The 16,078-nt window shown below is 38.7% G+C and overlaps 1 protein-coding gene across 1 annotated transcript in view; it reads left to right on the top strand.

Annotated features, from left to right (window-relative positions):
- The window catches only part of LOC141017307 (cadherin-6-like), a 103,081-nt gene that overhangs the window by 18,313 nt on the left and 68,690 nt on the right, over positions 1–16,078 (top strand). Inside the window, exon 2 of the mRNA XM_073491977.1 lies at positions 12,058–12,352. Within this exon, the coding sequence (XP_073348078.1) occupies positions 12,058–12,352 (295 nt within the window). The remainder of the gene's footprint in view (positions 1–12,057; positions 12,353–16,078) is intronic.

Raw genomic sequence — 16,078 nt, 5'->3', positions numbered from 1 at the left:
ATGTACATATCCTGTTTTCAGAAACCTGGATGAGCCATACTGGTTTTGAGGAAAACTGAATATGCTAACTGGAGCACTCCAGTTGGCTATGGAGGGTGTGCTGACACAGACTTTGACTGGAAATCAGCTGAAATTCTCTCGATTTGGAGGAAAAAAGAAACATCTGCACCACTGTAGACAATCAGAAAATATTATTAAACATATACATATATACAGAGAGATTAAAAAAACAGGTGAACATTGTGTCTGGACAACACATTCTCATTCCTAAAAGACTGAATTAGTCACTTGCCAGTGAATCCCACGATATATATCACTGTTCCCAAAACAACATGACTGTTGCAGCATACCAGTGACAGGTGAACCAGACCTGTGTTTTATTATTTAGGTTAAGGCAAAGAAACTTCACAGTTGGGTTTAGGAAAACACTGTGGTTTAGCTTAAAATAAGTTAATTACTTAATTTAAAAGTTTAAATGACCCACCATTGACTTTGGTTAAATAAGAATAGGACTTTTACCCAGGAAACCGATATTTATGTCCAGTGTGAAACCAAACTGTCCACCAGGTCCTCCTTCCAATGCAGATTGTGTTGCTCTTAATACTACAGCACCCACTTCCTCCTTTGCCGGCGTAATAATGACTACAGCCACGAGAGGTCGCTGCCTAACACCAATATGGGTTGTTATAAGCTGTTTTCACAGTGTTGTGCTTCATGCAACATTAATAGGGAATTTTAGGTTAAATTTGATTGTCAATAATAATTAATGATTATTAGGGATAATTATTATACTTAATTGTACTTAACTGTCAGTTGGTGACTTGATGATTAATAATTAACTTAATAACTACAACCAAAATTACCATAACAGCTAGTAATGGTCAAAGGCTTTTGGAGTCCTTGACAGAGTAGAAGTTGGCAACATTCACTCTTGTACAATATTAAATAGACAGCATGAAGGTTCAAAAGTCTTTTATTTATCACAAAATGAAAACACAATCTAAAAAGTAAGTACCACGCTGCACAGCATGGACAAAGGAAGACTACAAACAAAATGGCTGCTCAAAAGGGACTACGAGCTGGCTGATCGAAGGGTTGCACTCAGGTCCAAGATGGTGGATACACAACTTGTTTCATTGATAGGAGAGAACAAAGAAACAGTGGTGGTGCTCACATCATGTGCTCACTGATATCACATGTGGGTGTGATATGCTCCAGGCTGAAGGAGTGTGTGTGCATGTGATGTGATGCCACGTAATAGAAGATGGTTAGTTGCATGCAAAGACCCTGAGTCTGTGTGAAGCATAATTCAACTACATTAAATTAGCCATGTAGCAAAGCAAACTACCAATAACCTGACTACACAGAGATCACAATAACACCCAAACAGTAAACAAACACATAGATTGTACACATGTGCATTACATCAACCGGAGTTAAAAAAAAAAGGTCCTGTGCTTAGTCATGCTATGCTATGCTGTGTGCTATCTAGGCCCAGTTCAACGTTACCAGTCTTTGGAGAAAAGGTGCTAGTGGTTCCTTGGCTGATGAGCGAAGCAGGAGAAAGTTGTAATTCCAATGTTGAACAATGCTGTTCTTGCTGTGCAAGGTCTGATGAAAGACCGCAGGCGGAGGAAACTGGTCGCTCCTTTCCTTTGTAAGGATAGCAGCTTGGTGCTAACTTGCTTCGTGTTCCTTGGATTGTGTAGTTATCTGGTAAGCTTAGCGTTGCAGCTGCTGGCGCTAACTAAGCTGGAATACTAGCAGGACCTTGCATCGCTGCTGTGAGGAGAAGTTCTTTGGGCCTCCTGGAAATGCAGCTGGCAACTCTCAGCAGCTGTTAGGAGAAGAATCCAGGGGAAGAGAGCTTGAGGGCACGCAGCCCCGTGGGGAGAGAGGTGGAGGTGAGCGAGAACAAAGGAAGGAGCTAGAGTTTTGACTATCTGGTCAGTGGGGAATCTGTCACCCTGACCAATAGTAGCTCAAAGCTGGGTCTCTTGGCAGTCTTTACACCTAGGTGTGAAGTCTCGGGAATTCTGGGACACTGAGTTCAGTTCAGAGTCCATTTTGAAATCCACAATGAACGACTTCATCTGTGGGTTCCAACAACAGTCAGCCGGTATGGTCATTTTTTTCATGAGAATGGGCTGTTATTAGAATATGATCAAGAGGAGATCATGCAGGACAATACTGTGAATTTAAACAAATTAAAATTCTATTGACATCTATTGTTTTAGAGTGGCAGAAGAGGTCTCACAGGAAGGAATCTTAAAATCTTGACTAGGCTGCAAGAATTTTTTTTTTCATTTGGGTGGATTTACCCTTTATGGACTTTAAGGCACTGTAAGAACTAGACCAACAGAGAAAGAAATGAAGAGAAGGAAGAAGAGAGAAAACACATTATGTGACTATATGTACTTGAGTAAGATCAGTGACATCGTGTTTGTCCTTACTGCTCATTCTCACTGATGTGTTGAAATCACATACAGTTTTCTTATGAAGGTCACCCTGCATGTGTGCTGTATTAATACTGCATCTTTTCTGTTAAACAATTATTTTGGCTCACAGGCGCAGGAAATAATAACTCCAAAATGATCCCTTTTAAAGGTAGAGAAGGAAAAACGGCAAGAGACATGAAATACAGTCACAGGTCAGGAGATGATCTATATATTTGACTCAGTGACACCAACAGTGAACACAGCATCTGGTTTTATTGCTCTGTGGCCTCAGTGACAAAATTATTCTGTTTTATACACCACGAGCAGGCAGATGAAGTGTGACCCATCCCTCCACACTTAATGCAATGTTGTCTTTTGTGTGTCTTTGTGTGTGTCCATGCATGCGTGCATGCATGCGTGCATGTGTTTAAGTTGGGAGTTATCAGCAGTGAGCCAGGAAGACCCTGAGGAAAAGAAAAAGCATTTTGCTGTCTTTGAAAAGTGGTGCTAGTGTGGAATAGTCTAATTATCCCCCCAGTCTCATCACAGTTGTGCAAAATGGCAAAATATTGTTAAGGATGGTTTAGTTGTTCCAAGAATCATCCATCATCCACTGCAACTGCATGTCCAGCCTAACCAGAGACTAAAGGTATATGAAAATCATTATTCTCCACCAGAGGAATCATTTTAATTCAGTGTGGTGCAACATTCCGGTGTTTGTCTTATACATGCAGTTATAACACTCCATTCACATAAGACTGTAATGCTTTAGAAGAAGGCTTCATGACCACTGTTACTAAAATCTACCTTCATTACCATCAACAATCCTTCTTCATTTAAAGGGTAACTACACACATTTTACTAACCACAGTCAGTCATCGGGGTTCTTTCAGGGCTACAAGTTCAGAAGAGAATACCTGTGTTACTGTTTGAAAGACGTGGCTATTTACTAGACAAGGTTGTTTTTCCACCGTGGTCTAAAGACCTGCAAAGACTAGGCACATTTGTCAGCTGATGTACTAAAAAGTGAAGGCTTTTTTTTGTACACATCATTCCATGAGGGTAGCATGGTGTGTTAGCCAGAACCTCTGTGAAGAAGTTACAGCTACATAACTCAGTTTTTTTATCCTATTAAAGACATCACCTGTAATTCATTCTGCAATGACCGTTGCTTATTTTAACCTATAGAGCATAAGTTAAAATAAGAAACGGTCATTGCAGGATTCCTGTTGGAAATCCTGAGCTTACTGGTGTGTAAAGGTGAAACTGACAGCCACTATTTTTCTCAGGGCATTGTATAGTCACACAAGTATTAGCATTACATGCCTTTTTACATTTAGCAGTATATACTAATCATAGAGTTTAAGCCCTTAATGACTACCCTTTATTACCTGATAACATTGAACACAATTAAGTTGTTCAGTTAAGTTGTTTTAGGCTTTTAGATTTACCAGAACAAATGTGCAACTTAAAGCTGGAGTTTGTAGAATATGTGAAAAACGCATGAGACTGGGATGGAAACAACTGCGCTCCCCCCTCCCCTGCCTGTTTTGACTCCGTAGCTCCACACTTTCACTTTCCACTCTCGTGGACGCGCGCGACTGTAGCGCTTGGAATACTCACGTCGGAACTTTTCTGTCACATAGCTGCCAACTTTTACGCTTTCACGTCCTCTGTATGTCGTGTATATATAACGGTATTGACAATACATTTGACGTTGACTTTGGCTCTGACTTGCTTGCTGTCGTGAGCCTTTGGCTACGGTTAGCATAAAGCTAATCAACTCACAACATTACTCGTCAATTGTGACCACAAACCGCCTGCTTTATTAGATTCACGGTCATTTCAACTACACAGCCAATCACTACCACACCTTTAGATTATCAGCTATGTAAAACTTACATTGGAGGCTCACCTGTCCAGGAGAAGAACAGCAAGCTCAGTATCCAACTTCAGCCCAATGCTATCGCTAAGCTCTCTCCACCTCGAATATGCTTGTCCAATGTCCACGATTTATTCCGTCTATTGTCACTCTCCCTCTTAGACTCTCGTTTCTCTGCATCGGTCATCCTTTTTTTGGCTTGCTTAGCTGTGTACACTTTTGTTGGTAATGCCGGGATAGCGGCTTTTCCTGCTGGGACGTCCGCCATTGCACCTTCACGGAACGTGAATGCGCATCGACTTTGGTCGAGCAACCAATAGAAACGCCCAAAACAGCTTGCTCTGTAAAATGAACTGTGATTGGCTGAACACTGCCGTCACGGCACTGATTTTTTAAAGCCTGAATACAGAGCCAAGAAGAGACACAGAAGTCCAGTATTCTGTCATAACACTGTGAATTACAATATGCTGAAAGGTTATTATTGATTTTTGACCAAATGATGCCTAAAATGACTTACACACTCCAGCTTTAAGAACTAGAAGAACTCACATTGTCTCACTTACTGCTGAAATAGTTTTAAATCAACATTTCTGTCTACCCTTCATCGGCTCTGTACCAGTGTGAATCAATATTTATTTCAGCAGTAAGCGAGACAGTGTTTGGGAGTTTTTGTCATTGTTTTCAGATTTACAAAACACACATTTGGTTCCAAACTCTATATTTATCTGCAGAAATATAAAAGTGCAAAGTACAAATGTGGAAGGCAAGTATGTGCTTCATCACGAGTAAAAAAAATGTTCCAAGAAGTTACTTTAGAACACAGTGAGTTCCTCCAAAGGTTCGTAGTCCCCGAGAAAAGTTGCTTATAGGTAGCTTTGATAACTTTTGCTGAACAGCGGCCATTATGGCTGCAAATGTCAGTAAGTTAACATTGGCTTACATACACTTAAATTAGTGGTGTTTTTAACATTGGTGCAGGGTTCCCAGAGGACCTCAGTAATCGTCTGACTTTCAGGTAATTTTGTTACCTACCGATGAAATCACAGAGCTGCTAACAAGTATTATATCACTGCAATTCATGCCATTGTTGCATGCTAACTTTACAACAGAAAAATAATTTACAACCAGTATACTGTCGTAACAATCATAATCAGATTATTTGAAATGATAATTAGCCTACCCAAGCAACTACAGCTGGTCTTGTCAGAGATACATTATATGTTCTGCCTTTTAGAGCAGAAAATTTGATGCTTGTAAAATGGAGGGGAATCAGCCAGCAGGCCAGCTGATCTTAGAGCTTCAGTCTCTGGTATTCAGACTGCTGACAGTTTGGAGCTCTGCTTTCATGTTTTTGCTGCATTTCCCCAAGTTTTCCGCTCTGTCTATGAAATAATATATACTAAACAAACAATCAGGGTACCCGAAAAGGCTTAAAAGATATTGCCCAAAAATGAAAATTCAGTCATTATCTACTCAACCCCATGCCAATGAAAAGTGTCTTGGTCCACAAAACATTTCTAGAACTTCAGAGCAAAACAGTGTTGCAGTATTCTCCTAAACAACTTAGGCAGATGTGTCCCCTTTTTTCAAATGTAAAAAAACATTAACCAAAGGAAAAAAAAAACAAAACATAAAATGGCTCCATACAGCTCACCTGGTCTAATCCAAGTTTCCAGAAGCTCCCCAATTGAAGTGGGTGCATGAGCTTGACCACAAGCCGAGGGTGTAAATAACATCTTTTCAAATTAATTCAGGTTCTAGATACTTGGTTTATTCCAGACAAGCTTTATGGTGTCATTTTATGGGGGGGGGGGGGTTTGGTCCCTTTTTAAACAAAAAAAATAAAAAATTAAAACAAGTCCCCTGCTACTGCAGTTGTTAAGGAGAATGTTGCATAGCTGTTTTGCTGTGAAGCTCCAGAAATGTTTTGTGGAAACTTAATCCTATTTTTCATCGGTATGACAATGAATAGATAATGACTGACTTTTCATGGGTGAATTTATCCCTTAATTTAACCGTTTTCAAGATTAGGGTTACATGTATGTTAAACAATGTAGGGTTTGCCCAATCTGCACCACAGTAGGTTGGTTTGGGGTGTCCAATAAGGATGTCCATCAAAGAGCAACAAAATGGGTCCATGCCAACACCTTGTGCACTATTTTAACAGCAATACAGTTTCACAGCATACAGTGCATCACACTCACAACTCTGGGTCTCCAAATTCTCAACAATCTGTTACATGCAGGACCAGTCAGGCTAGGACAATAATAATAAGAAAAAAATAGGAGCCTAAAACATACAGTAGGTATACTTCTGTATAATTTAATCAACATGGAATTCAGAATCCACACACACACACACAATCAAAGGCTTCACCCTAACACCTGGCCTGAAGGAGTAAAGCATGGATGAAGGGATGAAAGGTGAACAGCAAGTCACCTGTGGTAGAGAGATGCAGACAAAGACAAGAGGCAAGAGAGAGCAAGCCAGGTTATTGCTGCAGATATCAGAGTGAAAGCAGCAGATCTCACGGCAGTTCCGATAGATGTTTAGTCCTTCAGGCACAACACAAACTCTGGCTTTCTGCTCCGCTCTCTTCATTTTTCAGCTGGGCTTTTTACCTTCAGAAGATTCCTCTGTTGTTTCTGAGTCTTGAGCTGACTCATGGTGTTTCTGTCTTTGCTTGTCTTTGCTTCTTTCTTATACAAACCTGTCACCGTCAGCCATTGGCCTGTCTGTCCTCTTTCTCTCTACACCCATGTACAATCAAAAAGCTCTTTTCATACACAAGGCAGAAGGAAACTTTATTCAGTTAAAAGTTAAACCAACTAAAGTAAACATGACAGGGCTAAAACACCACGTCTGTAGTAGAGATGTAGAATTACATGTGCTTCACTGGCACAGAGTAGCACTGTACATGCATGCATTCACTCATTGCATTGATTAATTTCACTCCACTAAAGACGTAGACAGCTGTCAAACTGCTCAGGGTCGTAGTAGATGTATAACATATATGATCAATTGAGATTAAATATACGGTACAGGTCAGTGTTTACAGCCCCAGTCCAGCCAGTGTTACTTCCTTTATAATGGTTAACATTCTTTTTTAAATGGACAACAGAGGTGTGGATGTAATACATTGCAATGGCAACCAGATTGCCATTCTAGCAAGATCAACATCATCAGCATTAGCATGGATACTAGTATTGATAGCATTAGCATGGATATTAGCATGAACAGCGATAGCGGTCACTCTAACATAAGGAGCCCTATTTAGATGGTCTGTAGCAGATGGTCTAAAGCGCAAATGCGTTTAAGGTTTGTCCAAGTCCATTTTGCTAGTTAAACGATGGACAATCTGGGCGAAAAGTGCGACACATGGCGCAAAGAGGTTGTATTTAAACTCTGAATTAGTCATGGGTGTGCTTTGGGCGGATCACAAATTAAACCAATCCGAGTGTCGTCCCTTTAAGAGCCAGGTGCACCAGTGCGTTACACATATTAACCAGTGGCATTCGTCTTCGGTAAGGAAAGGGATGTGATCCTCGGCTGCTGGACCCTCTGCCCCACCATTTCACAATCATCTGTCCCATCAACTGCATATGAAAAAATACACTGATATTCAACCAAGAAGGAGGAGGAGTGCTACTGCACATCCTTCCGTGTGTGCACAATTCTCAGTCCGTGGATCAGGCAGGACAGGTCATAAAAAGTATTATCCTGATCAATAAGGTGGTATGAGAGAAATACATTCTTAATGAGGAACATTTTAATGACATTACCTGCAGTGATCCTCCAGCAAGCAGAAACAATATGGGTAGAAACTCCTGACTTATTCCTTTGGAGAGTTTCCTCCTCAGCTTTTAGTATTGCTGATTAAATGCGCCAAAATATTTGTTACAGTACATGACTGTTTTCATGGAAATGTTTAAAATCACTGAAAGCGGCCTCTCAAATCATAAAATCAGAGCATATGCACGGTGTGAATCAGCCTCTGTAGGCGCATCTTACTGTCTGAGTAATACCTCGTTTAAATAGCAGTGCGCCTGACCATACCTCACATTAAGACCAGCATGCCCAGGTGGGCACAAGTACATTTGTTAATTTACACAACGTGGGCGCTAGGCGTGAAAATGACAACTGCGTCGGTCTGAAACTAGCAATGACACTTGTGTTATGCTGTGCACCACCTTGCTCAGAGTGTAAAATAGAGCCTAAGGTTTTCTTGGGCATTGAGGAGCTGAAGAGGTTTTTCACGGGCAAGGAAAGGACAAGGAAAGGGCATAAAAATGCCAAAATACACTGGAGTGGGACTTCAAGACACATTATTTCACAATCAACAAGTCAAGTCAATTTCATTTATATAGTGCCAAACAAAACAGTTATCTCTTGACAATTTTCAATTGAGCAGGTCTAGACCACTCTTTAGTTCAATATGTCCTTCAAATTAAATGCCAAAATACTTAATCATTAAGCCTCTCAAATTGACACAAATGAGTGCTTTCCAATCCGACAGCCCTATCGGCAAGAGGATAAGGCTAAACATTGCATGTTAATGTAAAAAAATCCATTAGTAACAAAAAACAACAATTTGTTAGGCTTAATTGCTTTTGTCTTCCCTTTTCTATCTGTGGCTCCCAAGCCCAAGCCCAAAGGGTCCTACAGAAAAAATAATCTCTCAAAATGTACAGATGTATAGCTTGATTTTTTTTAAGGGTTAGCCCTTTCCTAAAACAGCTGGTCTGTCATTTTTAACAAATGTTACTCACACAGGAAGAAACTGTACATTTGTTGACTATTTTCAGCAGCGGATTAGTAAATATTTGGGGCAGCAGGATGGTGTATGTGGGAGTGAGTCAAAATAAACTTCAGTGTATGTTTTCATGGTAATGAAGAAACATGTCACCCAGTGCAACAGTGTGGCTCACTGATGTGTTTTCAAAAGTTTTAGACAACAGTAGAGGTCTATGGTACAGAGGAAGTGGATATATCAGACTGAGATACACACAGAATAATAAGAATTCACTGTTGGTTTGGGTCCACACATGGGATTTACTAATAGACAGTAAAAGAATATTACCACACTGATTCTTGCGAAATTGGATACAGGTTTTGAAATGAAAAAACGATTAAGTATTAAAGTTATATGTTGATAGAGCACGGCTCTGCAATCATGCAGGATTTTGGTGCAACCTCTTTTTTGATTAAATATGCCTTTTCCAGTTATTACTTAGTTTTTGTCGACAACGCCAGACACCATAAAAAGCTAATTATTCCTATTTATTTAGGCTTACATACTTACACTTACCATACATATCTATACCATAAGTGATCATATATTCTATTAAATGTTAAATATTTACTTTTATTGATTTTTATACTACTTCACATGTACTCCTTTAGAAACTCTTACGTCATGCAACTTTTATAATATATATAGCATTAAATATAAGATGTATATGTCTAAGAATTTTGGACATATAAACAACATTTTTCATTTTAAAGAGAGAATTACTTTAATAAATCAACTACATTTGAGGAACAGATTGTGAACAAATTCATTTTAAATGAAAAAGATGTCCATTTGACGGTGGTGACTCAGACCTGACGGTGTTTACATGGAACTGTTTGTGGTGACTGAGGCCTATTTGCAACAAACAGTAACAACAATTTCACCACTCGAGTCAATGTTGCATTGATTAATAACTTTATACAACAATTTGATACTATAAATAATTTTTCAGGCACATTTTATCCTTTTGTAATTATTAACAACATATGGTAAATCAATGCTTTGATGCCCTAAATCTATTCATGCCCTTCATCAGGGCATTAATACCCTGATATGGACTCTTTGACTTGAATCATGTTGGTTTATTCATGATTTCATAAAGGATTTTAATCATTATGTTTATCAGAGTAACTCTGAATCCTTTCAGACTATTAACCAAAACCATGGACTTACTGTATATTGTAAGCTGGACAGTCATTGCTTTTCATTTACATTATATTACTTTGATTACATTTTGGAATGGCAGTTGCAGAAGAGCATGGGCGTGGTTTGACCCATGTTGGAACATCAACATGTTGACGGCTTTGCTGCTGATGTGATCCAATCACATACCATTTTTGGTATTCTCTTCTTCTTTTACATCACCCCTCTACAGATAGCTACTGTCTTGCGGTAACTTCCTTTCTTATAAATAAAACATTACAAGCCATATCGCTGTTTATTGTGGCCCTAAATTATATTCAAGGCCCCATTTAGGGATGATTTGGATCAGAATCAGAATTCAGAATCAGAATTCCGTTATTTGTCCCGCAAATGGGGAAATTTCGTTGTCACAGCAGCCAACTGTTTTTGGATGTTTTTGTCAACACCGTCAAACTAAGTGTCACCACCATCAGACAGTCAATCTGACAGTTGTGACATTTGACGGTGGTGACAAAAACACACGTTTTCCGAAGAAACAGGAGCCATCTTTTTTCTTTCTGTTTGCTTGCTGCTTTCAGTTTGCTGTTTATTTAAAATAATCCTTTCTATGCAAAAGAGACAGTGTTGACATGTCACGTTTATGACAGTAGACACATCAATAAATATGTAAAAAATGATAATAAAAAATAAAGAAAAATAATACCAAAGTTATAGCAGTTTTTTGACCCTGTTGCATCAAGGGTGGAAAGGAGGTCCTCAGGAATGTAGTTGACCTGTGGGTGGCTGATTTTATTGCTTTTTCATAAATAGTCGATGGTGACATGAAACTAGAGACACATTTTGACTTAACACAAAAGAAGAATAAATATCATTGAAAATTCACTGCTTTTAGTTTTATATTTGTTTTACATTCAACTCTTTCATCTGGAATATTATACCAGATATTATATTATACTTATATTTTCTGTGATTTTTCAGGGTTTTTTTTTTTATCAAATTGAAATGTTATTCTCTTGTTTTGGGACAACTGGTTTTGTGGGTACTGGGCTGACATCTAATCCTAAATTATACAATTATATACAAACATATGTAAAAATGTTACACTTGTGCAAAAGACCCACAGATTATCAACTATGATTATTTTAAACAAGAAAATGTTATTCATTTTAAATGGAGCACTTTTCTTCATGGGACATGTTTTTGCTGAAGTTTCAAGAATCAACTACCAGACATATCCTTTAAAGTTAGGAAAAGATCACAGACATGGTTCAAAGCAACCAAGGTTAACTTTCAATTGTAAATGAGAAAGCAAACCACCATCGCCTCCCCCTAAAGAGGTTTTGCTGGACTTTAACAATGTCACCCCACTTCAGACAATAGTAATGGCCAGGAAATAAAAAGATGGTTATTTTTTCTCATATTACTGACTCATAAAATTGTGACTTGACTCTCAAAAACCCAGATTTTCTTTTTTCCAAAAAATTAACTAAATTAATAGCAAATGGGCACAGTTAATTCCAAATCAATAAAGAACATTGGATAACAGCGATCACTTTAAAGACTGGGGTGTAACCCTACCTTAACAATATGCTGTAGTGGAAAATGTGGGCTGTATAAATTTCTATAAATGTTGTTAATATTTTTTAACAAATAGAAAATAGAGTAAGTGCAAGAATATAACAAGTTTTTGTTATAATGGTGTTGAAATATGGTATGTGAAACCCTCTGTTACTTAAGTATGTTATGTAACTGTCATTTAGAGGATGATTATTAAATGTCTTTATTTGTTTGTCCATCTGCAGCTCCAGTCAGACCAGGATCATGGCAATGGCTTAGTCAAGTACGTTCTGTCGGGTGAGGGGGCCGGCACCATCTTTGTCATTGATGAGAATAACGGTGACCTGCACGCCACTCGCCGCCTGGATCGTGAGGAGAAGGCTTTTTATATCCTAAAAGCCACAGTGGTTAACAAAAGGACAGGTCATAAGCTGGAGCCCGAGACCGAGTTCACCGTCAAACTCCATGACATCAACGATAATGAGCCTCAGTTCAGCCAAGAAGTTTATGCCGGCAGTGTACCAGAGAGGTCTGACATCGGTAAGGACAGCTCTCATGAGACTCTGTCATTACAGGAAGAGAGTTAGGACAGTTTGATTGTTCTTTCTGGATAATTTCATCCAACCTTGACCGTTCAAATCATTATTATTTTTTATTTATTTTTTATTTATTTTATTTATCAGTAAAGGGTAACTTCACCAATTTTACACATTACGTGTGCCGTTGTAGGTCCAGAGGAAGCTGCATGTAATCTGTTAACTTGTCTGTAGTGATGTCCCTCAGAGGCTAAATTGCATTTTGGGTAATGTAGGCACACCATTGGAGTCATTATAAACAGTTTGATAATAATTGATCAAAATTGATAAAGCAGAACCAGAGCTATCACCTCTTTTATTCCTTTTCAAAAATCTGGTGCCTACAACGCCCACACCTCCGCCTCCGAACCTCCGCTGCGGCGATAATGCGGCATCTCTGTGTGGTTTAAAATGCAACACCTAACATTGTACTTAACCACTCGACTATTGTAACATTCCTACGCTGTTGTGAGTATTTATACTATATAACATATGTCCACTAATATTAAAATGAAAAAAATCTAAACTATGATAACTCTTTTTAGGATTACTTAAGATTAATTATACATAAATATGCTGGCGTCTTAAATAGGTGACAATTCAATTTCAAATCAAATTCAAATAGCTGGCTAATATGGTAAATTGGTGTATTTTGAGAGAAGCAGTTTTACAAACAGACCATATACCCGCCCCTACGGAGCGCTCAAAAAAAGTGCGAAGGAACGCACCCAAGGCGGCATCCGTCATTTGATTGGTCCACACTCTAGCTGTCTCCCTATTGGCTGGTGAAACACAATATTTTGAGCGCAGGGAGGGACAGCCTTGAGTCTGAGCAGACTCCTCAACCGGAGAGGAGGTGCTTGTTCTGAGTGTGTGCACATTAGATCTGAGCGCGCAGACTTTAGATCTGAGCGAGCACAGGACATATTTGAATGCAAGCAAAATTTTTGTGTGCAAGAAGAAGATGTGTGAGCACAAGCATGTGATTTTTGAGTTCAAGCACACATTTTGAAAGAAAACAGCAAACATCTCAGTGCGAGCACAAAATGTGAGCATGAGGAGAATAAATCTGAGCACGAGAAGGAGCTGTGTCACTGAAAAGGAATGAAATCATGCTCTCAAACTGAAAATCTACGCTCTTGAATAAAGATAGGATAATTCTTCCATATAACCTAGATAAATCTAGGAATAAATAATTCCCGTAAAACTTACTCACAGTACTTGTTTTCGCACTTTGAAGGGCCAATGTTGATGGTGATACTGTGTCCACCCAGTGTGCAGACTCAGCAAAGACATGGGGCACACTTTGGAGGTTCAAATGACAGTAATATAGCTGATTGCCTGTACGTCTTTCAGCCTACATGAAATGTGTTGCCTCACTGTCTAATAAAGTTTGGGGAGAGCAGTTTTGTCGTGCTTTTTCACGTGATGCGTCTTTAAATGCTTTATTTAAGTTTGCTGGTGTTGAAATTGGCAACACTTACACCACCCCTCAAAATTACAGCCTTGCATAATGAGCATGTCGCCATTTTACTGGTGTTCAAGCCCGAAGGCCAGAACCCTATTGGAATTGTGTCGATTTATTATTATTATTATTGTTGTTAGGATTCAAGCCCAAAGGGCAGAACCCCTTTTGAAATTGTGCCAGTTTATTATTATTATCATTATAATTATTTGTCTTATGCCATGGCTCAAATTGCCGTGAGCTCGAATGAGCTAGAAACATGAAACTTGGCACAGTAATTGGAAATGATGTGCATTACTTCAGTCCAGGTGAAGGTGCTCTACAAAAAATCCCATTGGCGCATATAGGTTGGCCATGTTGGATTCGTGCTAATTAGCATAAGGTTAAAAAGACCAAGGTGAATCTGCTTTTTCAAATTTGACTCAATCAACACCAAATTTGGGATACAGCATTGTCGGACATAGATACACAATTCTATTATAAATGAGAAAGATGGGTCAAATAATATGGCAACTATCAATCAAAATGTCTCAGCAAAAATTGTGGCTTAAGATAAATTGGCCATAACTCATGACCCATTAGTCAAAACATCATCATGAAACTTGGTAGATATTGGGAAGGTTGGGAATAGATCTACAAAAGAAAGTCTAGCACAACACATTGGGGTTGCCAAAAATACCAAAATCATGAATCTTAGAATCTTTGGTATACATAATCTGGGGGTAAGTATTAACCAAAGTCTGAAGTGCCATTTAGATTGGTGTAAGTGGGAGTGGTTTTTCATGCAAAAATTGAAAAAGTGGTTTCACCTGCATAAAAACTGAAACATAAATGTGGCCTCACAGCCACAAAAATTTAAACATCTTCAAGCTGACTTGGTAACACCATCATAACAATTAAAAAATTAAAACATACCTTCAGGCTGAGGTTGGGAATAAGTCTACCAAGGCCCCACAAATACCACATTTTTCCACCTCAGAACCTGGTGGACAGATTTTCACAAATTATGACAAATCTCGCTCATTGCTGCTCACGGCTGAATTTCGGCTGATTGAGCTTCTAGAACAAAGAAGGCTTGAACCCCAGAAATGGTTTGCAGCTATATTTATTATTATTTGTCTCGTGCCGTGGCTCAAATTGCCGTGAGCTGGAATGAGCTGCCACATGGTGCTGCTATAATTAACAAAAATAAAATTGGATTACGGAAACATTTGCCAAAGAAACACAGTAAGTACAACTGACTTGAAATTTGACAGAGTGATTTCACCAAGTGATAGGACTCTACAAAAAATTGTCTTGGAGCATATAGGTCTGCCATATTGGATTTGTGTTAATTAGCATGAGGTCAAAAACACTGTCATCTTCTCTTTCAATTTTGACTCAACATCAAATTTGGTATACAGCATTGTGGGGCAGAGACACACAGTTCTATTACAAATGAGCAAGATCAGTCAAAAAGCATGGCCACTATCAATCAAAATATATCTAATAATCTAATATATCTTCGCAAAAGGCAGGGCTTAGAATAAATTGGCCATAACTTACCATTTAGCCAATCATCATCAAACTTTGTACATATGTTCAGGCTGAGATTAGTAATAGGTCTACTGTGTTATTTACAACTATTTGTAGCACAACCCATAGGGGGCACCACAAATACCAAAATCGGTTTGCATAGTCTGGTTGTAATTGTTTTTTATTTTATTAATTTGTTTTTTTAATTTATTATTTATTTTTGTATGGCTTTATTGATAGGTCGGACTGCTGCAGCGAGGACAAAGCCTCTGTACATGGGACGCCCGCTTTACCAACTGAGCTAATGGGCGCCCTGGTTATGATTATTAACCATAATCTGTAATACCATATTGATTGGTGCAAGGGGGCATGGCCTATCACCCAATAAACAATAAATTGTTTACACCATCATAAACTGGAAGAAATCCATACAAGAAGTGAAACATATCTTTAGGCTGAGGTTGGCAATAGGTCTACCAAAGCATTTTGAGCCAAAACCATAGGGGACGCCAAAAGTACCCAATTGTTTTACATCAAAGCTTGGCAGACGAAATTTCCGCAAATTTTGCTGAAATCCACTTACTGCCGCTTGCGGCTTTAGTTCAATTGGGTGTTTTGAGCATAAACAGCTTGAACCCACCAAATATCCGCCTAAGGCTATATTTATTATTATTTTTCTGATACTTTGTTGCCTATGATAGTTCGTCAGAG

The sequence above is a fragment of the Pagrus major genome, chromosome 21, assembly GCF_040436345.1.
Source record: "Pagrus major chromosome 21, Pma_NU_1.0".
NCBI classification, from domain to species: Eukaryota; Metazoa; Chordata; class Actinopteri; order Spariformes; family Sparidae; genus Pagrus; species Pagrus major.
This window is presented reverse-complemented; position numbering and strand designations above follow the sequence as displayed.